The 24,757-nt window shown below is 48.7% G+C and overlaps 1 protein-coding gene and 1 pseudogene across 1 annotated transcript; one reads left to right on the top strand and one right to left on the bottom strand.

Moving 5' to 3' along the window:
- Positions 1 to 4,559: 4,559 nt before the first annotated feature.
- PEX26 (peroxisomal biogenesis factor 26) lies at positions 4,560 to 19,045 on the top strand. The gene is given in 7 exon segments (XM_017891330.1): positions 4,560 to 4,663; positions 4,767 to 5,077; positions 6,318 to 6,458; positions 11,025 to 11,320; positions 13,151 to 13,297; positions 16,321 to 16,367; positions 16,369 to 19,045. Coding segments are annotated over 6 exon segments (1,098 nt in total). The 5' UTR covers positions 4,560 to 4,663; positions 4,767 to 4,847; the 3' UTR covers positions 16,606 to 19,045.
- Positions 7,965 to 8,539, bottom strand: LOC108541717 (60S ribosomal protein L18a pseudogene; annotated as a pseudogene).
- Positions 19,046 to 24,757: the final 5,712 nt, after the last annotated feature.

Below are 24,757 nucleotides of genomic sequence, written 5' to 3'. Positions count from 1 at the left end.
AGCCTGAGCAACACAGACCCTGTCTCAAATAACTAACTAACTAAATAAATAAATATAGCACTCAGAAAAGCATCTACTGCATAGTTAATATCATACTATACAAATTGAGCCATCACTATTATTGTTGTAAAGTACTATACAGGACGATTATGATGGTCACTTCTTAGATACAGAAGCAGAGTTCTGCTATGTCTACATGGAGAGGAACATTAGAGGCAGCAATGAGTTCTGCCCTGAACTCCTAGTCCAGGCTTTAAAAAGAGCCATAAAAATACCATCCCACTGATGAACGTCTGGAGCTAGGGAGGCGTGCCTTGACCATCCTGGAAAAACATCATCTCCACCCCACCTATACTTATCTCCTTGGCTCGCTTCTGGCCAAAGGTTCACACTTGGTCTGAACCTATTGCATGCAGAGCTTTGCCACAGATGTCCCTGTACGGAGGGGTTCTGGCTGGTTGGGATGTTCGAAGGGGCAGCTGTGGATGCTGTTTATTGACCTGAAATGTGGAACCAGTGTGGAGAGGGCAACACAGGCTAGGTTGACCTCAGATGTAGGCTTTTTATTTTTATTTTTTGAGACAGGGTATTGCTCTGTCACCCAGGCTCGAAGACTCGAGTGCAGTGGCGCATCATAGCTTACTGCTGCCTTGAACTCCTGTGCTCAAGCGATCCTCCTGCCTCAGCCTCTCAAGTAGCTGGGCCTACAGGCACGTGCCACTATGACCAGCTAATTAGAAAACATTTTTCAATACAGATGGGATCTCGCTATGCTCCCAGGCTGGTCTCAAAGTCCTGGGCTCAAGTGATCCTCCTGCCTCGGCCTCGCAAAGCGCTAGGATTACAGGCACGAGTCACTGTGCCCGGCCAGATGTGGACATTTTTGACTTTTGCATGGAAGAGTCAATAATTGGATTCCAGGGCTGGGCATGGTGGCTCACACCTGTAGTCCCAGCAGTTTGGGAGGCCGAGGCAGGTGGATCACTTGAGATCAGGAGTTCAAGACCAGCCTGGCCAACATGGAGAAACCCCATTTCTACTAAGAATACAAAAATGAGCCTGGCATGGTGGTGTGCAACTATAATCCCAGCTACTTGGGTGGCTGAGGCAGGAGAATCACTTGAGCCCAGGAGGCAGAGGCTGTGAGTGAGCCGAGATCGCACCACTGCACTCCAGCCTGGGCGACAAAGTGAGACCCTGCCTCAAAAAAAAAAAAAAAAAAAAAAAAAAAAGAATTGGATTCTAGGTCAGAAAGTAATATTACAGAACTTTGGGGTGCTATGAGATTCTTTCTTCTTCTTTTTTTTAAATTGAGGCAGAGTCTTGGTCTGTTGCCCAGGCTGAAGTGCAGTGGCCCAATCTAGGCTCACTGCAACTGTGGAGGCCTCCCAGGTTCAAGCCATTCTCATGCCTCAGCCTCCTGAATAGCTGGGACTACAGGCACGCACCACCATGCCTGTCTAACTTTTGTATTTTTAGTATAGGTGGTTTTTCACCATGTTGGCCAGGCTGGTCTTGAACTCCTGGCCTCAAGTGATCTGGCCGTCTCGGCCTCCCAAAGTGCTGGGATTACAGACACGAGCCACCGTGCCCGGCCGAGATTCTTTCTTCTTTCTTGCCTTACATCAGCCTGAACGAGTCCATGACTGACAAGTGTTCAGTGGACTGTCACATGGTTTCTTCTGCTCTTCACAGCCACCCTATGCAGCAAGTGTTAGTATTAGTGTCCTCAGATGAGATGACTGAGGCACAAAGAAATCTGGTGACTTTCTAGAGGACACCTGGCTTTGTCACTGAAGGAACCAGGATTTTTATTTTTTTTAAATTTTTATTTGAGACAAGGTCTCACTCTGTCTCCCAGGCTGGAGTGCAGTGGTGCGATCTCAGCTCACTGCAGCCTCAACCTCCTGGGCTCAAGCTATCCTCTCACCTCAGCCTTCTGCAGAGTTGAGACTATAGGCATGTGCCACCACGCCTGGCTAATTTTTGTAGAGACAGGGTTTCACCATGTTGCCCAGGCTGGTCTTGAACTCCTGAGCTCAAGCAATCCTCCCGCCTCAGCCTCCCAAAGTGCTGGGATTACAGGCATGAACCACTGTGCCCCACCTGAAGGAACCAGGATTCTATCTGTGTCTGTCATCTCCAGTCCAGTGTGCTTTCTGTTACAAGAACAACAACTCATCCCCTGCGGCAGCAAGCTGAGCAAATCTGCAAGGAGCCACACTGAGCCCTCTGCAGAATGGAAGGAACAACCCCAATTTCCAGAGCCTAGGGAGGGCTAGGGAAGGGGTCGCAACGAGGATACCGGCATCTCAGGTGCTCTGCTAGTTTTCCCAAAATAAAGCAATTCAAACAATACAATTTTTTTTTTTTTTTTTTTTTTTTTTTTTGAGACGGAGTCTCGCTCTGTCGCCCAGGCTGGTGTGCAGTGGCCGGATCTCGGCTCACTGCAAGCTCCGCCTCCCGGGTTTACGCCATTCTCCTGCCTCAGCCTCCCGAGTAGCTGAGACTACAGGCGCCCGCCACCACGCCCGGCTAGTTTTTTGTATTTTTTCGTAGAGACGGGGTTTCACTGTGTTAGCCAAGATGGTCTCGATCTCCTGACCTCGTGATCCGCCCATCTCGGCCTCCCAAAGTGCTGGGATTACAGGCTTGAGCCACCGCGCCCGGCCAAGGCTGCTTATTTTAAGACTGTGCGTCCATCTCCTGGACAAATTTGGAATAGCAAGAAATTTGTTAGGAATTAAGGAAAGGGACTTTCCCAGGCAGCAGCTGCTTAGAGCTGGCCGCTTCTAAGCATGTTCCGTCTTCCCAGGCCTGGCTCACAGTTTTCAGTGCTTAACGCGCATGGCGCTTTGTGCGCAATTTTACTTAATTCTTCCCTCAGCCATCGGGAGCGAAGGACAAACTGTTATCCCAATTGTACAGGTGAGGAAATCGGAGCTTATTTAAATAAATTGCCGAGGTCACACAACTAGTAAGTGACAAAATCTCAGTCAAACCAAGGCTCTTTTGGCTCAAAGGCGTGTATTGAGCCCTACTCTGCTCTGCAGGGACAGAACTAAGTATGTTTTCTATTCAGGGCATGCACAGTCATTCCATGAGTGAGTTACACAATGTAAGATAAGGACATTGTGAAAAACAAAACTATACTGTACATAATGCACTTTATAATAAAGTACTGGGAACAGAGTATGTGGTAAATTGTAACTATAATAATAATTTTAAACAGATCCACAAATCACACATTATTATATTGTTTCACTCGGGCTTTGCTTTGCTTCCCACATTTGTACTAGGTCCTCTTGGCTTTAGTTTCTCCCCAGTTCTCTACCCTTTGAACTCTCTCCAAAGCTTCCCTAGAACTTTTGCTCTCCTAGAAATTAGATTAGACAGTCATCTGCCCACATCATACATCCCCTGCCCTTGTCACCAGACATACACACATCCATCTTCTGGGCTTTCCGTTCTCTTGCGGAAAAGTCTGCAGGGGAAGCTGAGGCAGAATCAAGTCCACGAGATTCCAAGGAAAGGTAAGTATGGACTCTGTAACCAGATAAAAGTGAAGCCACAACTTCACTTATTCCACAAATACTTTTTGACTACCTATAGATGGCACGCACTGTTCAAGGCGCTGAGGTTCCCACAGTGACAAAAGAGACAAAAACGTCTGCCTTGGTGAGTTTATATCATAGTGGAAGGAAACAGACAATAAAAATAAGGAAAATATAGACACTGGTATGTAGATGGTGATAAACGATAACGAGAAATATAAAATAAAAACAGATTGGAAGTGACAACAGTGGGGAGGTAGAATTGGTATCTGCATTTAACGTTGTTTTCTAACAAATCCAGGGTGGGGTACAAAGCAGTGAGAAAATGAGGCCCTTATGCTCAGCGCCCCCAACCTCGCGTCGGTGAGGTCACTATTCACTTTGGAACACTGCCCTTGGGACCAACATATTCTCAGTGACCCTTGTGAAGGTTTCCACCCTAAGTCCCTCATCCTCACCAGGCAATATTTATTCTCCCAAAGCAAACTCCGGAGGCAACGCGGAGAAAGTGAATTAATTCAAGACTAAGGTTGCCAAAATGATCAGCTCCGCCTCAGCCTTGACATTACATTACAGATTCCCTGATCGCCGCCGTCGCAGAAGCTCTGAATTAGAAGCGTGCATGTAGTTGCAAATCCATTGCTGGCATTTCTTCAGTTAGCCTCCGCTGGAACTGCTTAGTGAAGATTCCCTCCATTTCACAAGACAGCTTCAGTTTTGTTTCGTTTTGACTTCCCCACCCCGAAGCTGTAGCGCACTTTGTTTTCTCAGGGGACAGGGGCGGCTTCCGGAGCGCGGCGTGCTGGGGGTTGTAGTCCACAGTCTCCAGCCTGTTCCCGTTATAGAAGGCGATGGGCCGGGAGCTGAGAAACTACAACTCCTAGAGTACCCCGCGCCGCTGGGACGCCGTGCGGCTGTGGGGCGGGGCGAGCGCAAAGATGTCCGCGCACGCTGCCGGGAGGCGAGGTGAGAGTCTTTGATCGTAAACAGGCGCCCGGAGCTGAGGCAGTTCCCGCACGTGTCGCGGGACCGGAGACGCTAGGGCCAGGTATTCCAAGGATGCAAGAATCCTGCAAATCCGACATGTAAACTGCTTCCCCAGCCTCCAGGCGAGCCCTGCCTTTGCCTCAGGCCCCTTCCTTTTCCTTCTCGGGGAATCGACCTCGGGAAGGGGTGTGGGCAAAGAGATGAGGACTCTCGCTTTTCGCCCAGGCCAACTCGGGATATCCCGGAACCTTTGGGGAGGCGGTCACTCCGACGTCTGAGGACCTGGGCTTTGGGCCCGGACTCGTTATGAAGAGCGACTGCTCGACCTCTGCAGCCCCCTTCAGGGGGCTTGGGGGACCTCTGCGCAGCAGCGAGCCGGTGCGCGCCGCCCCGGCCCGGGCGCCGGCCGTGGACCTTCTGGAGGAGGCGGCCGACCTCCTGGTGGTGCACCTAGACTTCCGGGCGGCGCTGGAGACCTGCGAGCGGGCCTGGCAGAGTCTGGCCAACCACACCCTGCCAGAGGAACCCGCGGGCACGTACGTGTTGGGCTCGGAAATGAACCGATTTCCGGGTGCTCTTGTGGTGGGGCTCAAGGTCTCAGAAGTTGTCATTCCCAGATTGCCCACAAGGAGCTTTACACCTCGCTTTCATCAGTGGTTTGTCTCCGAGAGGGTGGTTGCTCATCGTGTGCCCATTCTACAGAGGAGGGAAGTCGTATAACAAGAGCTTAGTGGCGAACCCACAGCCAATTATTTGCTCCTTGTTCCAGGGTAGAATGGCATGATGCGAAGGCTGAATGTGTATTAAGTGCTAAGTTCTGTCAGTAAGCAGGTGGTAAAAGTCCTCTCCCAGGTACCTCCGCCCCGCCCCGCCCAAGGTTGTTTATTCCTGACGTTGCGGATGGTGGGGAATGGGGGTCATGGCAGGAGTAGTGTTCTGGTCCAATTGGAGGACTGGATTAAAGAATTTATTCAGGGCCGGGCGCGCGGGGGCTTACGCCTGTAATCCCAGCACTTTGGGGGGCCGAGGCAGGAGGATTGCTTGAACCCAGGAGTTCGAGACCAGCCTGGGTAACATAATGAGCCCTCTTCTCTAGCACAAAGAAGGAGAAGAAAAGAATCCGGAGAAAAAAAACCTTGGGCTTGCATTGCTCTTTCTAATGCCACCAGCCTTGTCTGGCAGGTGAGAGCGTCATTTCTTTGCATTGTAAAGTTGGGTTAGGCCACTCTAGGGAGGTGTTAGGTAGAACAGCGAAAGCTGACCTCAGAGAAGGATGATCTGGAGAGCCCTGGCTGTGTTTTAGGGTACTGGATGGAAGCTCATTTCAGTGAATGCAGAAGGCTTTGCTTCTCAGTGCCTGGAGGAACCTTACTAGGTGGTGCCTTTTAGCCAGCTGTGGAGTTGCTATACCTCCATTCAGCCAGAAACCTTGCTCCAAGCCCATTTGTTCACTGAGCAAACTTAGTTCCAGCTCTTTTTTCTCCCACACACCGGTGATGCGTGTTATTTCCCCCTCAGGATTACCCTTCCTCTTCATTTAAATCTGATTTCACCTGCATAAAAAGATGAACGTTGAGCAACAACTGACTTGCCTCTTAAGAGGTTTACAGGAACTTTTAGTTCCTGGGGGAAAGGGCAGCCCATCTAAGTACTAACAGTGATGAGAGAGATGATGGCTGCTGAGTTGGGAGCTGGAGAGGAACAGTCCCAAGGTGGAGGTGGGCATGGAAATGGAGGGGAACCACTTCTAACTGAAATTGGTTTTTTTGCTGACAGCTCCTTGGAGGTGAAGTGCTCCCTGTGTGTTGTGGGGATCCAGGCCCTGGCAGAAATGGATCGGTGGCAAGAAGTCCTCTCCTGGGTCCTTCAGTATTACCAGGTCCCTGAAAAGCTACCCCCCAAAGTCCTGGAGCTGTGGTGAGTCGTCTTTGCTGACTCATCAGATCGTTTCAGAAACGAGGATTTTCATCTCCTCTCCTCAATCAGGGCCTAATACCTAGTCTTTCCCCCTTCCCTACTATTGCCCTCCACATCTAATTCTTTCCCTTCACTTCTTTTTTTTTTCCTAGACTTCCATACATAGCAATAAAGGATAAGGGAGGAGGAATTTAGGAGTAGAATAGATATAAAGAAGGGAGGGGGCCGGGCGCGGTGGCTCAAGCCTGTAATCCCAGCGCTTTGGGAGGCCGAGACGGGCGGATCACGAGGTCAGAAGATCGAGACCATCCTGGCTAACATGGTGAAACCCCGTCTCTACTAAAAAATACAAAAAACTAGCCAGGTGAGGTGGCGGGCGCCTGTAGTCCCAGCTACTCGGAAGGCTGAGGCAGGAGAATGGCGTAAACCCGGGAGGCGGAGCTTGCAGTGAGCTGAGATCCGGCCACTGCACTCCAGCCCGGGCGACAGAGCGAGACTCCGTCTCAAAAAAAAAAAAAAGAAGGGAGGGGACAGGGAATAGGAGTGACATGGGATGACCGAGTGGACAGAGCTGAAAGAGCAGCTTGCTACATCCTGGGAATTTCTCATGCTTAAAAAAGAAGTTTTTTGTTTTGTTTTGTTTTGTTTTTGTTTTTTTGAGATGGAGTCTCCCTGTGTCACCCAGGCTGGAGTGTAATGGCGTGATCTCAGCTCACTGCAAGCTCAGCTTCCTGGGTTCATGCCATTTTCCTGCCTCAGCCTCCCAAGTAGCTGGGACTACAGGTGCCTGCCACCACGCCCGGCTAATTTTTTTGTATTTTTAGTAGAGACGGGGTTTCACCGTATTAGCCAGGATGTTCTCGATCTCCTTGGCCTCCCAAAGTGCTGGGATTACAGGCGTGAGCCACCATACCCGGCCAAAAAAAGCAAAGTTTTTAAAATTGACACTTGTAATTGTACATATTTATGGGGTAAGTTTGACATTTCAATATATGCTGTGTATATGTTGTATAATGATCAAATCAGGGTAATTGGCATATCCATCACCTCATGCATTTATCATTTGTTTGTGACCAGAACATTCAAAAGCCTCTTTTCCAGCTATTTTGTAATATGCAATACCTTACTGTTAACCATAACCACCGTACTATGCAATAGAACACCACATCTTATTTCTCCTAACCCATCGTAACTTTGTATCCATTGACGAACCTCTTTCTGTCTTCCTTTTCTTCCTTCCTTTCCCAGTCTCTGGTAACCACTGTTCTACTCTCTGCTTCTATGATATCAACTTTTTTTTTTTTAAAGATTCATATGAGTGAAATCATGTAGTATTTATCTTTCTCTGCCTGGCTTATTTCACTTAACCTGATGTCCCCCAGGTCCACCTGTGTTGTCATGAATGAAAATATTTCATTCTTTTTCATGGCTGTATAGTATTCCATTACACACACACACACACACACACACACACACACACACACACACACACACTTTCTTTATCCATTCATCTATTGTTGGACACTTAGACTGATTCCATATCTTGGCCATTGTGAACAGTGCTGCATTAAACATGAGAGATAATGGATTGCTAGATCATGCGGTAGTTCTATTTTTATTTTTTTTCACCTGGCCATTCTTGAGTTTATTTTGATGACACTCGGTGAGAGTTCCCTGTACCTAGAAGAAGGTGTTGGGACTCTTGGTGTTGAAGTGTGGCTTGTGCTGAAGACACAGGACCTGGTAGGGCAGCAGGAACTTGATCTCGGAATTGTGGAACTGCTTGACTGTCGGCCGGGGGCACTTGCTGGCTGCAATCTCCTCCACTTTCATGGTCTGGATGGTGTAGGCCCTGGTCACGGTGCCAGGTGCCCATCTTGGTAGCACTGGGTGGTCAGGTCCCACTATTCTGCATTCATATTGTGGATGCTGCAGTAAGCGTCATAGTGTAGCCAAATGCCAAAGTTCTTCACTTGCAGGGGGATTTTTGGAACACCTGCCCAGTAGACACTTGCCCCTGAAGACTTCATCTTCTTTTTTTGTTTTGAGACGGAGTCTTGCACTGTTGCCCGGGCTGCGGCTCACTGCAACCTCTGTCTCCTGGGTTCAAGCGATTCTCCTGCCTTAGCCTCCCTAGTAGCTGGGATTACAGGTGCCCGCCACCATGCCTGGATAATTTTTTGTATTTTTAGTAGAGACAGGGTTTCACTATGTTGGTCAGGCTGGTCTCGAACTCCCTACCTCATGATCCGCCCACCTTGGCCTCCCAAAGTGCTGGGATTACAGGCGTGGTGTAATCCCACCAGCCAAGACTTCATCTTCTTTAGTTGAGATACAAAGTACCAGAAGCGGGACTTGGCAACAACTTGCTTAGGTGCAGAGATTTGCTGGCAGTAAAAGGGCAGCATTTGGGGGTGGGCAGGCGGCAGATACTCTTGCAGTGTGCCCAAGGCCTTCATGGCATTCTCTCAGCACTTGCCACCACTTACAAAAGAAAGTGCCGTCTTTCCTATTTTGAATTTTTTAAAGGAACCTGCATTCTGGTTTCCATAATGGCTATACCAATTTACAGTCCCACCAGCAGTGTGTAAGTGCTCCCTTTCTCCACATCTGCACCCTCACCAACACTGATTTTCTTTTGCCTTTTTGATAAGAGCTGTTCTACCTGAAGCGAGGTGGTGTCTCGGTGTGGTTTTGATTGGCATTTCCCTGGTGATTAGTGGTGTTGAACATTTTTTCAGATACCTGTTGGCCATGGTACATCTTCTTCTGAGAAATGAGAAATGTCTATTGAGGTCTTTTTCCCTTTTGAATCAGGTCTTTTTTTTTTTTTTTTTTTCATGCTGTTAAGTTCCTGATATATTCTGGATATTAAGTCTTTAAGTCTTTGTCAGATGGATAGTTTGCAAATATTTTCTCCCATTGTGTAGGTTGTTTCTTCACTCTTAATTGCTTCCTTTGCTATGCAGAAGTTTTTAGTTTGATGTAATTTCATTTGTCCATTTTTGCTTTTGTTACCAGTGCTTTTAAGGTCTTACTTTAAAAAGCCCTTGCTCCGCCCAGGGTTGTGAGGCATCTCTCCTTTGCTTTCTTCTAGTAGTTTCATAGTTGCGGATTTTACACTTCAGTCTTGAATCCATTTTGAGTTAATTTTTGTGTGTGGGGAAAGGTAGGGTCTGGTCTCCTGCATAAGGATATCCGATTTTCCCAGCACCATTTATTGAAGAGACTGTCTTTCCCCCTGTGTGTGTGCTTGGCATCTTTGTTGCAAATCAGTTGGCTGTAGGTGCCTGAATTTATTTCTGGGCTCTCTGTTCTGTTCTATTTTGTCTGTTTTTATGCCATACCATGAGAGTAGAACCATGCTGTTGTGGTTACTATTATAGCTTTGTGTAGTATAGTTTGAAGTCAGGTAATATGATACCTCCAGCTTTGTTCTTTTTGCCCACAACTGCTTTAGCCATTTGGAGTCTTTGGTGGTTCCATGTGAATTTCAGGATTTTTTCTTTCTTTTTTTTTTTTTTTGTGAGACAGAGTCTTGCTGTGTCACTCAGGCTGGATTGCAGTGGTGTGATCTCGGTTCACTGCAAGCTCTGCCTCCCGAGTTCACACCATTCTCCTGCCTCAGCCTCCCAAGTAGCTGGGACTACAGGTGCCTGTCACCACGCCCGGCTAATTTTTTTGTATTTTTAGTAGGATGGTGTTTCACCGTGTTAGCCACAATGGTCTCGATCTCCTGACCCCATGATCTGCCTGCCTTGGCCCCCCAAAGTGCTGGGATTACAGGTGTGAGCCACCGTGCCTGACCAGGATTGTTTTTTCTATTTCTGTGAAGAATGCCATTGGTGTTTTGATAGAGATTGCATTAAATCTGTAGATTGCTTTGGGTATTTTAATAATATTCTTCCAATTTGTGAATGAACACAGGATATCGTTCCATTTTTTTGTGTCCCCTTCAACTTCTTTCATCAGGTTTTATAGTTTTTCGTGTAGAGATCTTTTACCACCTTGGTTTAATTTATTCCTAGGTATGTTTTTTTTTGGTAGCTATTGTAAATGGAATTGTTTTCTTGGTCTCTTTTCCAGTGGTATATAAACGCTGTTTTTTTGTACATTGATTTTTGTATCCCACAACTTTACTGAGTCCGTTTATTAGTTCTCTCTTTTGGTGGAGTCTTTAGGGTTTTCCCTATATAAGATCTTATTATCTGCAGACAGGGATAATTTTACTTCCTCCTTTCCAATTTGGATACCTTTTATTTCTTTCTGTTGCCTGATTGCTCTGGCTATGACCTCCAGTACTATGTTGAATAAAAAACTGGTCAAAGTAGCCATCTTTGTCTTGCTCCTGATCTTAGAGGAAAGGCTTTCAGCTTCCCATTGAGTATGCTGTTAGTGATGGGTGTGTCATGGCAAGTTCCCATTAGCATCAACATTTCATCGGAAAGGGCTGGAGGGCACAGTGAGGAGGGGTTGGATAGGAGAAGCATAGTGGTCATGAGAAATGAACCAATCATTGAGCACTGACTCTAATTTTGTTGGGATCGGGTTTTTTGGGGACTGCAGCATTCTTTTATACAGCAAAATGCAAGAGCCTAGAGCTGTGCTGGATGTGGTGGGTGCCTGGCTCCAAGACCCAGCCAACCAAGACCTTCCAGAATATGGAGCCTTGGCAGAATTTCATGTGCAGCGGGTGCTGCTGCCTCTGGGCTGCTTGTCGGAGGCTGAGGAGCTAGTGGTGGGCTCTGCAGCTTTTGGTGAGGAGCGGCGACTGGATGTACTTCAGGCCATTCACACAGCGAGGCAGCAGCAGAAACAGGAACACTCAGGCTCTGAGGAGGCCCAGAAGCCACACCAGGAAGGTAGGACATTATCCCTTTGTGACCTCTGTAAAGTGGATTTGTGGCCTTGCACTGTACCTCAGGGACCATCGTGAAACTCCTGGGAGCTTAGGAGCAGTTCTTTGTATAAATAACTCTTGAATCACGGAATAGGAGGCCTGTTGAGTTGCTTAACAAAGTGAAGCCCAGACCCTCTGAAGTTGGCAGTGGAAGGAGAATCTCCACATGGGAAGGTGTTGCTGGGTTTTGGGACCTTGACTTATCTTTTGAAAGTCGTTTTTCCGCTGGAGTCCTCTGACGAGTTCTCTTGCTTCCACCATACTGGTCTGGGTGGGATGTCCTTCCTCCTTTAAATGCTGGCCCCAATACAGACGCAGCTGAGATCTGCTGGGATAGCCAAAGGAATATAAGAAACTAATTTGCAGACCCTTTCCCTGGTCCCTGAATCTTTTCCGCCCTTTTCCTTGAGTAATGATCTAGTCTAGTTGTGAATACTTCCATGGACAGAAAGTCACCGTCTCTTTGTTTTGTTTTGTTTTGAGACGGAGTCTCGCTCTGTCGCCCAGGCTGGAGTGCAGTGGCGCGATCTCCGCTCACTGCACGCTTCGCCTCCTGGGTTCATGCCATTCTCCTGCCTCAGCCTCCTGAGTAGCTGGGACTACAGGCAGCCGCCACCATGCCTGGCTAAATTTTTGTATTTTTAGTAGAGACGGGGTTTCACCACATTAGCCAAGATGGTCTCGATCCCCTGATCTCGTGATCCACCCGCCTCAGCCTCCCAAAGTGCTGGAATTACAGCCGTGAGCCACTGTGCCCAGCCCCGGCTAATTTTTTGTATTTTTAGTAGAGACGGGGTTTCACTGTGTTAGCCAGGATGGTCTCAATTTCCTGACCTCGTGATCTGGCCGTCTCAGCCTCCCAAAGTGCTGGGATTACGGGCACTGAGCCATCGCACCCGGCCGTTCTGAAAGGTTTTAAAAAACTTTTACAAAGATTCATTCAATATAGTAAATAATATATAGTCAAAATAAGTAATAAACATGAGGAAAATCATTTATATTCATGAGAGTTGCAAGAGTATCTGCAGTTAAGGTCTGAAGGCTTTAGCTAATACTTAGTACCCTTCTGCTCAGCTTTTTTTGTTTTTTTTTATTTGAGACGGGAGTCTCGCTCTGTCGCCCAGGCTGGAGTGCAGTAGCACGATCTCGGCTCACTGTGCTCACTGCAACCTCCGCCTCCCGGTTCAAATGCTTCTTCTGCCTCAGCTTCCCGAGTAGCTGGGACTACAGGCGCCCGCCACCGCGCCTGGCTAATTTTTTGTAGTTTTAGTAGAGACTGGGTTTCACTGTGTTAGCCAGGATGGTCTCGATCTCCTGACCTCATGATCCAACCTCGTGATCCACCTGCCTTGGCCTTCCAAAAGTGCTGGGATTACTGGTGTGAGCCACCACGCCAGCATTTTTTTTTTTTTTTGAGACAGTTTCACTCTTGTTGCTCAAGTTGGAGTGCAATGGCACGATCTTGGCTTACTGCAGCCTCTACCTCCCAGGTTCAAGTGATTCTTGTGCCTCAGCCTCCCAAGTACCTGGGACTACAGGCACACGTGGCCATGCCCGGCTAATTTTTTGAATTTTTAGTAGAAACGGGGTTTCACCATGTTAGCTAGGCTGGTCTTGAACTCCTGACCTCTGTTGATCCGCCCGCCTTGGCCTCGCCTCCCAGAGTGCTGGGATTACAGGCGTGAGCCACCGCGCCCAGCCTGCTCAGCTCTTAGAAGCAAGCGCGGAGGTTGAGGTCAGGGAATCTGATTCCCGTGACTCCCCTGAAGCTGTGCTCTGTCTTCTTGGCCAGGCTCTGTCTCCCACAAGTTCCTGTCACTACCGATGTTGGTTCGCCAGCTTTGGGACTCTGCAGTGAGCCACTTCTTTTCTCTGCCCTTCAAAAAGAGCCTCCTGGCTGCCTTGATCCTCTGTCTCCTGGTGGTGAGGTTTGATCCAGGTAAGTGGTGGAGACTCTTCCCCCTCCTTCCTGGGAAGGGGTTGTTGTCAGTGCTGGGCCTGTGGGAGTGGGTATTTGTCAGTACTCCTGTCAGAGTCCTACTGGGGATGGGGGTCTCTCCTATGGCATTTCACCCCGAGTCTGTTCCACAAGGAGGAATTGCTGGACTGGGGCATGAGTCAGCCCCACCCAGAAGGAGAGGCCAGTCCTGGAGTCCATGAGAGCAGCCGGGAGAAAGTCCACTTGGCTCTGCTGACTCCTGAACATGGACTGAGTCATAGCCCTCCACTTTTTCTAGGGCTGACCTCTGACCAGAACCTCAGAATTTATGAAAACTTCCCCTCGGCCAGGAGCAGTGGCTCACACCTGTAATCCCAGCTCTTTGGGAGGCTGAGGCAGGCAGATCACAAGGTCAGGAGATAGAGACCAGTGTGGCCAACATTGTAAAATCCCGTCTCTACTAAAGGTACAAAAAAAATTAGCCAGGCGTAGTGGCACGTGCCTGTAGTCCCAGCTACTTGGGAGGTTGAGGCAGGACAGTAGCTTGAACCCAGGAGGCAGAGATTGCAGTGAGCCAAGATCGCACTGCTGCACTCCAGCCTGGGCGACAGAGCAAGACTCTGTCTCAAAATAAATAAATAAATAAACTTCCCCTCATCAGAATGTCTACAAAAGTGTTAATTCAAGTGTTAATGTCTAATGAAGTGTTAATTCGAAACAAGTTGTAAATGAAAAACTCATACCTTTTAGAAAACGTGGAAAATAGGCTGGACATGGTGGCTCATGCCTATAATCCCAGCACTTTGGGAGGCCGAGGCGGGTGGATCACCTGAGGTCAGGAGTTCGAGACCAGCCTGGCCAACATGGTTAAACCTCATCTCTACTAAAAATACAAAAATTAGCTGGGTTGTGGTGGTGTGTGCCTGTAATCCCAGCAACTAGGGAGGCTGAGGCAGGGAGCATTGCTTGAACCTGGGAGGTGGAGGTTGCGTGAGCCGAGATTGCGCCGTTGTCCTCCAGCCTAGGTGACAGGATGAAACTCTGTCTCAAAAAAGAAAAAAAAATGTGGAAAATAGAGAAAAGTATAAAGAAAGGCACAGAAATCTGCTACTCTGCTATGCTTTCAGTCTGTTTCTGTGGATATAGAGATTGTAGGCAGTTACATGTCATACATATGCTTTCAAGCATGGCCTTAAATGGCTAAATATTCCAGTTCCCAGGAATGCCCCTAAGTAATTTAACAACCCCTGTTTTTGAATATTTGGGTGGTGGTTCTGTTTTCTGCCTGGCTGTGAAGAAGGAATGAGCTCCCTAAGTGATATTTGGGAACAACCCTGGTGATTTCCTGAGGATTGACCCCTCAGGTGCATGGGGCCAAACTTAGGCACTTGCTCTTTTAGGTTTTTTGTGTTACTCAATGTGAGTTATGTTCTAATCTCTACTCTTCTCATGAATTTAGACTTAGAATATGATTAAGTTTCAAAATTTAAGAGGAAATCAGAAACCCTTCAAATGGTTCGTCTGTTTTGAGAACTGCCATTTATTAACTTAGTCTTTAGATTCTCCCTATTTCCCTATTTCTCTTTCTCTTATTCAGTGAGTTTTTTAAAAAAAAAAAAAAAATTATTTATTTTATTTATTTAAATTTTAATTAATTTTAATAATTAATTTATTTATTTGAGACAAGGGTTCTTTCGTCTTTCTCTGTTGCCCAGGCTGGAGTGCACCAGCGTGATCTTGGCTCATTGCAACCTCTGCCTCCTAGGCTCAAGCGATCTTCTCTCCTCTGCCTCCCAAGTAACTGGGACTACAGGCGCCCGCCACCACGCCCTGCTAATTTTTTTTGTGTTTTTTTTAGAGGCAGAGTCTTGCTCTGTCGCCCAGGCTGGAGTGCAGTGGCGCTATCTCGGCTCACTGCAAGCTCTGCCTCCTGGCTTCACGCTATTCTCCTGCCTCAGCCTCCCGAGTAGCTGGGACTACAGGTGCCCACCACCACGCCCGGCTAACTTTTTGTACTTTTAGTAGAGACGGGGTTTCTCCGTGTTAGCCAGGATGGTCTCAAACTCCTGACCTCGTGATCCGCCCGCCTCAGCCTCCCAAAGTGCTGGGATTACAGGCATGAGCCACCGCGCCCGGCCTAATTTTTAATTTTTATTTCTGAGACAGAGTCTTGTTCTGTTGCCCAGGCTGGAATGTTGCCCAGGTTGCAGTGGCACACTGCAACCTCCACCTCCTGGGTTCAAGCGATTCTCCTGCCTCAGTCTCCCAAGTAGCTGAGATTACAGGCACATACCACCATGCCCAGCTACATTATATTTTTAGTTGAGACGGGGTTTCGCCATGTTTGCCAGACTGGTCTCCAACTTCTGGCCTTAAGTGATTCTCCCACCTCAGCCTCCCACAGTGCTGGGATTATAGGCATGAGCCACCATGCCCAGCCAGTGAGGTTTCCTTCACATAGCTCAGAAGTGTCCTTCTAACCTGTCTGCTGAACGCTGAGCAGGGATCCCCCATGGACGGCTTTGTTTGCTTTACAAAGAAGTCACAAGTTAGCTCTCGGAATGCTCAGTATCATCAGCGTTCATCCCTGGCCACCTCCTGACTGATACAGATTTAGAAATTCTTTATGATTCTTTATGGTTGCTGTAAGCCCTTTAGTCTCGTAAACCCTAGTCTCCTAGTGGAGACTGCTCTTTCCAAGGCTGCTTCAGAAGGGCCTGGCCCAGTGGCCCTGACCCTCAGCAGCAGGCCTGACTCATTGGAGTGATGATGCTGAGGGGAGGAGAAACTGCACCTGCAGGCTGAGGCGGGAAGATCACTTGAGCCCAGGAGATTGAGGCTGCAGTGAGCCGAACACGGACTGTACTGTACTCCAGCCTAGGCGGCAGAGCGAGACCCTGCCTCTAAAAAAACAAAGCAAAATAACTACGTGTAATTGTTGGTGGGGTCTCCCAGGCTGGGAGATGGCAGAGTGACAGGCGACAGGGGCAGGATGTTCACAGTAGTCTCCCTCTGCCCTGCAGCTTCCCCTTCCTCCCTGCCCTTCCTCTACAAGCTGGCCCAGCTCTTCCGCTGGATCCGGAAGGCTGCATCTTCTCGCCTCTACCAGCTCTGCATCCGTGACTGAGGGTCCCTGCGCACCACAGCCTCTCTGCTCCTCATGTCTGCGGCAACAGAAGCAGAGTGACAGAGCGACACATCCACAGGCACCCCTGGGGAAATGGGACCAGCCTAATCTCGTGGAGTGCACTGTGTCTTGCTGCCTGGGTGCCCTCTCCTTTGCACCCCACTTCGGCTGTTCGTGGTAGATGATGTGGAAACAAAGCGGGACCAGCAGGCACAGCACCTCCAGAACAGTGCCCCAGATGACTAGCGGCCCCTTGAAAAGGAGGGGTTTGGGGACAGGGACTGTGTCCATGAAACATTCCATCTTCTCAGCAAAGGCAAGGGGTTGGTTCTTCAGGTCAGGATGTTAATGGAGCTGGAAGTTCAGAAAAAGCCTGGTGGAGTGACCCTTGGCCTTTCACTTCTTGAGAAACATACTTCTTTGCTGGGCATGGTGACTCATGCCTGTAATCCCAGCAGTTTGGGAGGGTTAGGCGGGTGGATCACTTGAGGCCAGGAGTTCAAAACCGGCCTGGCCAACATGGTGAAACCCCGCCTCTACTAAAAATACAAAAATTAGCCAGGTGTGGTGCATGCCTGTAGTCCCAGCTACTCAGGAGGCTGAGGCACGAGAATCACTTGAGCCAGGGAGGCAAAGGTTGCAGTGAGCCGAGATTGTGCCACTGCACTCTCTCAAAACAAAAAAACATGCCGCACAGGACAGTACCTTAATTAGCTAGAGTGCGATCGGAAAGGGCCTCTTCTTGCCTGCGCTGTGCTCCCCAGAGCTGATCTAATTCTGTATCAAGATGCTGTTCCCATGGTCTTGCCATGCGCTTGAAGCTGTGGGAGCCTTCTTATCGTTCAGACTGGGCCGTGGTTTTCAGAACCACCCTATTGACTACTGAAAACCAAGTGAGCCTTACAACTCTTATCACTGGGTAAAGTGATCTTGCCTGGTGCCTCTTGGTCTTCAGCTCAATTTTCCAGGTTGTCCTGGCCAAGCCTTGCTCTGTTACGCTCAGTGCCTCTGCCCACTCTTTCCCCGCCAGCCCCTCCCTCCCGCCCTGCAAATTGTCCATTGGCTATTTCACCAGGTTCTGCTTGTATCCTTGCCTCCTTGGTACACACCATTGCAGGTTCTTCCCTTTCTGTGTCCCATTGTCCTAGTTATGTTCTGTTGTTTGTGTAATGCCCAAATTTTTCTGCTCCTGTGGCCTTGAAAAGTAGGCCAGCCTTAGAGACTGCTGAGCTGAAAATGGAACTGAGTAATCAGGTGAGCTGGAAGGGATGTGGGGGCGGGGCAGAGGAGAGACATGGGTTTTGAAGGCAGTGAACAATAAAACCTTAGGGAGGTGGCACCGAGGCCTTAGCATATGAGGAGCTGAAATGTTTCAGTGTTGTTTTCTTACCAGCCACAAGCATCTTAGGAGTTTCTGTGCAAGGAAGCATAGAGTACTGCTGTGCTGTCAGGATGAAGAAGGGCTTTCTGCAGGGGCTGGCCTTTCTGTACCCAGAGGCCAAGCAGGCTGCCCTGCACCGTGTCCTTGGTTGGTGTTGATGCCAAAAATACAGAAGGTGCTTGCTAGCTTTTCCTTGGTACATTTTCGGGGGTTGCCAGTCAACAACTTTTCTTTAGAAAATGGGTAAAGTAGGTAAATGTCACGGGCCCCTTAGAATTAAATCTCTAGGGCATGGTTCAAGTCTGTAGGAAGCAAATCTATGCTTTTTTATATGGGCTTTTAAGTAGAGCTTAGAACCCTGGGGGGAGAAGGGCAGTCAGGTGAGGTTTGAGATTCCTTCTATAGAATGGTTTCTTAAAATGAAAATCTGGGCCCACTTACTACCCTAGATAAAATGCTTCAATGGCTTCCCATGGCTCACAGGGTAACATCTAAATTCTTCATGGAATTGAAGGCCTCTGTGTGCTGGTTTTGGCTAACACCTCCCCTTTGATGTGGGGCCCCAGTTCATTATACGCACGGCCTTCCAGCTGCCCATCATCACAGCTACAGCACGCTCCCCTTGGGCCTCTGTGCCTTGGCTCACACTGTCCTGCTGAAGGCCTAGCACCTGCTCTCGGCACCTTCCAGGCTTACTCAAAGAATTCTTTCCATGCCCCCCACCCCCCACCGCACCCCCCCGCGTCCTGGGCCCTGTTTCATGTCCCTTCTGTGGTAGTGAGCCCATGGTCTTGTAATTGTGAACTTTTTTTTCCCCTTCAAAGTTGGGGAGTGCTCATTGCAGATGCATCCAAGAGGGGTAATCTGCGTATTAACAGTGGACATGTTGATTGTTTCTGCAGGGTTCTGAAGCATGTAACATAGAACAGATACCTTTACATTTAGGGGTGCTAAGGAAAGCAGGAACCAGTAATCCTCTTCTGTGGTTGGAGGGGAGGCTTGGGAGGGGGGTGCAATGAAGAGGAAACAGGCTACTGTTGGCCAGCCTGGGGTGGAGGTGGGTGCAAGCAGGACAGATAGTGTCTGGGGTTGGGGGGCGGAGGCTTTGCCTCTAGAAGGGCTAGAAGGGATGAGGAAATGGCTCATAGCTTCGTGCAGGTGATCCCTGTTCTTCTGCATGTGTGTTTGCACATGAGTGTATGTAGACCACAGACCATTAAAAAATATGGAATTCAAAAGTAAGTTACAAAAGGGTATTCATGGAAAAGAAAGTCTTTTTTTTTTTAGTCTTGCTATGTTGCCCAGGCTGAACCTGAACTCCTGGGCTGGAGCAATTCTCCCCCTCAGCCTCTGGAGTAGCTGGGCCTACAGGTGTGCGCTGCCACACCCAGCTAATAAAATCTCTTTCTACTCCCACTGTCTATTCCCCAGTTTCGTGCCCAGAGGCAACCCCTGCCAGTCTGTTTATCCCTCCAGATACAGTCTCTGATAGTAAGCTTTTCTTTCTCATACACTAATGATAGTAGTCACATACACTACACACACTGTGCCACTTTTTTTTTTTTTTTAAACTGTCTCGGCTGGGCGCAGTGGCTCACACCTGTAATCCCAGCACTTTTGGAGGCCGAGGTGGGTGGATCACCTGAGGTCAGGAGTTCAAGATCAGCATGGCCAACATGGTGAAACCCCGTCTCTACTAAAAATGTAAAAAAAGTAACCAGGCACGGTGGTGGGCACCTGTAATCCCAGCTATTCAGGAGGCTGAGGCAGGAGAATCGCTTGAACCCGGGAGGCAGGGATTGCAGTGAGTGCACTCCAGCCTGGGCAACAAAGAGTGAAACTTGGTCTCAGAAACAAAACAAAACACAAAAACCTTTCTCAGTCCCAGCATATGTGGAGCAGCCTCATTCTTCATAGCTGTGTGTCATTCCGTTGCGTGATGGGGTCACAGAGCACAGACCTGGTGTCCTTTTCCTTTTTAATGTGTAGAAACCCCTCCATTCTTTCCAAAGCCTACAAGCACAGCAGTCCCAAGTTTAGGGTGAACAGTAGTGGTCAGAGCTCTTTACTGTTACTTTTGGGCAAACGCAAACCAAGCTGGCAGCCACCACTGCCGCAGAGGGGAGATGAGAGCAGGCCATTTCACACTCTGGACGTTCAGTTTCTTTCTAAATCTAGAATGGCACTTGGGTGTCCTCTGCCATCCACTGAAAGCAGCCCAAGGAACTGTCAGAAAGAGAAAGTCATGACATGAACCGAGTAGGGCACCTCACTGTGCCGTCATCTGCTTTCCTCCCTCCCAGCACGGAAAAGCCGTGGGGCTGATGGACTTTGACCTCGCAGCCACAGATGGGGCCTGTGGGAATTCTACTGATTTACTCTCTGGCCTAGTCAGGCAGCCCAGCCGTGGCCTGACCAAGGTCTGCTTCACCGCCCTGGCCTGGCACCTTTGGGAACTGAATACGTGGAGTGTTAACCAGAAAAATGTCTGGCCCTTTTGTCTCGCTGCCTCTGGAAACGTCAGTGTTTTGGGCTGGTAGGAAGCTACAGGACAGACAGTGGGCACGGTGCCTAGCAGCCTGTCATGTCCCCCCCCTCCCCCAGCCTCTGCATTCCTCCTGCCGTGGTGTAGGGGTCCAGACATTGTTTGCCACCTCTAGGCCTCTTGATAAAACAGCAAGTATTTTTCTTGTCTTAAAGCAATGCATGTATATTTTAGAAAATATTAATTGCATAGAAGGAAATACAGGACCCACCACTCAGAAATAATTACTGTTAATACTGGTTGATTTTCTTTCAGCTTTTTTTTCCCTAATTAATTAATTCATTTTTCCTGCAACTCCTGCTTCAGAGACTTTTTTTTTTTTTTTTTTTTTAAACATCCAGCTTGCCATGGTGGCTCACGCTTATAATCCCAGCGCTTTGGGAGGCCAGAGTGGGAGGATTGCTTGAGTCTAGGAGTTCAAAGCTAACCTGGGCAACCTAATGAGACCCCATTTCTTTTTTTTGTGAGGGGGTGTTATAAAAGCCCTTTTATGAAGCCATTTTTAAACAAAACGTTTACAAAAGAGAAAAGACACAGAAAAGAATAACTTGCTTCATATGTCCCAAAAGAGAAAAAAAGGGGACAATGCCAACATGCGCAACAATAAAGGGTTATTTTTACTTTTAATTACAAATACAAGCAAAGAGATACGAAATACATATAGGTGTTATGGAGCTCAGGAGCGTCACGCAGCTCCTGGAAACCTTTCAAGAAAAGCAAGCAGGGTTTGTTTTCTTATGTCTATGCAGATACATACAGAGGATGGGGAATATGTGAAAATTAAACATCACCCCCCCCCCTCAATAGACCATCCACGAGCATTACCAATGATGGTGCATCTGTAATTCACCAAACAATGGCACAATCATGTTCATTTCTTTTTTTCTTTTTTTTTTGAACGGAGTCTCACGTCTGTCGCACAGGGTGACGTGCAGTGGCTGGATCTCAGCTTCACTGCAAAGGCTCCGCTCCCGGGGTTCACGCCATTCTCCTGCCTCAGCCTCCATGTAGCTGGGACTACAGGCGCCCGCCCACCTTGAGCCCGGTAGTTTTTGATTATATTTTTAGTAGAGACGGGTTTCCACAGTAGTTAGGCCAGATGGTCTCGATCTCTGACCTCGTGACTCCGCCCGTCTCGGGACCTCCCCAAGTGCTGGGATTACAGGCTTGAGCCACGGCGCCCGGCCTATCATGTTCATTTCACCCCCATTTCATTTAAAGAACAAAACAACTGACCATGGGGCGGTGGCTCAGGCCTGTAATCCTAGCACGTTGGGAGGCCGAGGTGGAGCGAGCGGGATCACGAGTCAGGAGATCAGGATATCTTGGCTAACATTGTTGAAAACCCGTCTCTACAAACAACAATACAATAAAAGCCGGGCATGGTGGGGGCGCCTGTAATCCACAGTATCATGGGAAGGCTGAGCCAGGAGAATGGCTCCACTGAACACTGGGAGGCGGAGCTTGCAGTGAGACCGACACGCGGCCACATGCACTCCAGCCTGTGCACAGACGAGACTCCGTCGCGGAAAAAAAAACTTTAAAATAAAGTGGTTACTTCCAAAACTTAACTTCCTAGTACCATGCTGCAAAGATTCAGTACGTTAAGTATGCAGAATGCCACACTCCTTCTGGGTGTCTATCTTGTATCAGGCAAGCATGCAGTATGAAGAAAAGAATGCCCGGTGAGACCCCAATTTCTTTTAAAAAATAATGAAGCACCCAACCTCTTGGCATCCAGCATCTTGAGGACCCATGTGGATAAATGGCGTGTGCGAGCCACGCATGGGTCCACTAGAAGAGCGGCGTGGTTAGGAAAGAGGCGGGAAGGCCAGTGGCCGGAACAACCGCGAGGTAAAGATGGGATTAGTGAAGGACACAAGTCCAAGCCCACTCACCAAGGCTGATCCAAATACGCAGGTGAGCTGTACCTACTTTCTAATTATAATACTGACCCGAGTTGATATTGACTCTCATGTTTCCCAGCTCATATTTCCAACAGCCCCGTTGGACGCTTTGAAACTTTCAACACCCTTCTGGTCACTTTTTTCTACAGTATCCAGAGGTGGGCACGGACAGGTGTTCAGATAATAGCAGAGTCTTGGTGAAGAAAATGAAAAGCCACTATCTTGTTTAGTAGAAGTGTGTCACTCCAGAAAATGTCCTCTTTTTTTTTTTTTTTCGGTAGTCCGCGCTGTCTCCAGGCTGGGAGTTGCAGTGGCGCGATCTCAGCTCACGCAAGCCCCCTCCCAGGGTTCACGCCATTCTGCCTGCCATCAGCCTCCCGAGTTAGCTGGACTACAGGTGCCTGCACCACGCCCCGGGCTAATTTTTTTGTTATATTCTTTTATAGAGACGGAGGGTTTCCACGTGTTGCCAGGATGGTTCGATCTCCCTACCTCGTGATCCTCCTGCCTCGGCCTCGCACAGTGCTGGATTACAGGCTGAGCCACCGCGCACCGCCAGAAAAAGCCTCTTTTTTTGTTTTTTTTTTTTTTTTTTTTTTAATGGGTCTCGCCTATCGCCCAGGCTGGAGTGCAGTGGCCAGTCCTCAGTCACTGCAACCTTGTCCTCACGGGTTCAAGCCATTCCCTGCCTCAGCTCCCAAGTATGCTGGGATACAGGGGGCCACCACTTCGCCTGGGCAATGTTCTGTATTTTTAGTAAGAAGGGGGTTCACGTGTTAGCCAGGATGTCTCGATCTCCTACTCGTGTCACCCTGCCTCGGCCTGCACAGTGCTGGGTATTTAGCGTGAGCCACCGACCAGAAAAAAGCTCTTAACGAGACCTCACCGTATTTATATGGAGAGTTTCTAGTGGAAAACCAGATTGTATGGTCACTTAGAAGTACACCTACCAGGTCTTGCATCAGGAAAAAGCATGTCATACTTTTTATGTCACAGGCTTATTCCAAATGTAGTAGAGGCGCCATCCGCTCTTTGGCTTCTTGTCTTGGCTCTCGACCCACTTGACGCCTTTTCTGCATCCATAGCTAGTTTCTCTTTTTCTTTGGCCTCCCTCCGCGCTCCCTCCCTGACCTCCCTCCCTTCTTCCCTTCCCTTCCTTCCCTTCCCTCCTCCCTTCCTCCCCTCCCCTCCCTCCCTCCCTCCCCTCCCTCCCCTCCCCTCCCCTTCCCCCTCCCTTCCTCTTCCTTCCTTCCTTTCTTCTCTCTCTCTCTCTCGTTCTCTCTCTCTTTCTATCTTTCTTTCTGACGGAATCTTGCTCTTGTCACCTGGGCTGGAGTGCAGTGGTGCGATCTCGGCTCACTGCAACCTCCGCCTCCCGGGTTGAAGCCAGTGAGGTAGATATTACCATTTTTAGAGACAGCAAAGCAGACTCAGAGGGGCTAATGTGCCCAGTGGCCCACAGCTTTTAAATGGTAGAGCTGGGATTTGAACCTAGGCATACGGGTACAGGATTTCTGTTCTTATCTCCCTCATAGCACCTGGAATGAGGCCATCCATGTAAGAGGCCAAGTAATAAAGATTTCTTGAATGAACTTGGATTTTGGCCTTAGGAATTAGGGAGGGAAGAAATAGAAGCAGCAAAAGTTGGTGAGCAGTAAGACCAGCACCAGGGCTGAAGGGTGGAGGTGGGGCAGGCAAGGGCTCGGTGCTTTGGCATCTGTTTAGTAGTATCGTTGCCCAGCTCCCTCCACAGAAAGAGCAGGAGGTATTCCTTCTCAGATGTACCAGCGACGACAGAGCCTGGCGGGCGTCCTCCTGTGTGGGTATAAATACAAGCTGGTCGTTTCATCGGATGACTCACAGATAAGCCATGCTCTTCGTTACCAGTGGACTTAGTGGGGTCCCAAAGAATGGGCTGCTTCCTCTGGAAAGCTGGGGAGCTAGTGAAAGTTTTTGGTCACCCCACCAGAGACATCCTACCCATTCCCAGTCCCTCTGTGGGCTCTGACATCCTCCGTCCAGCGGGCACCCCCTGCTCTGGAACATTCCGGGAATGCTTCCTACTCCCCTTTTAGTACTTGTTCGTGTTCTGTCCTGTTTGTGGATTTCATGGTCTCCATAGAGACAAGTGCCTGTTTTCAGAGGTGCTAAAGACAGTGGCTAAAAGATGTGCTCTGTTGATCATCCCAGGAAACATCATTTTGTAAAGCTTTTAAAATTTATTTTATTTTATTTTTATTTTTTTAGAAACGAGGCCTAACCCCAATGGAGTAATTTTGCTGCGTACATGAGAGACATTGTGGGATTGTGGTTAAGAGGGTGGGTCCCGGGCCCATAATGCCCAAGTTTGGATCTTTTTTTTTTTTTGGAAACAGAATCTCACTCTGTCGCCCAGGCTAGAGTGCAGTGGTGCCATCTCGAATCACTGCGACATCCACCTCCCAGGTTCAAGCGATTCTCCTGCCTCAGCCTCCCAAGTACCTGGAACTACAGGCACACA

This window comes from Rhinopithecus bieti, unplaced genomic scaffold (assembly GCF_001698545.2).
Source record: "Rhinopithecus bieti isolate Rb0 unplaced genomic scaffold, ASM169854v2 scaffold_20777, whole genome shotgun sequence".
NCBI lineage: Eukaryota > Metazoa > Chordata > Mammalia > Primates > Cercopithecidae > Rhinopithecus > Rhinopithecus bieti.
The sequence above is the reverse complement of the archived record's forward strand: the minus strand, read 5'-3'. Positions and strand labels throughout refer to the sequence as shown.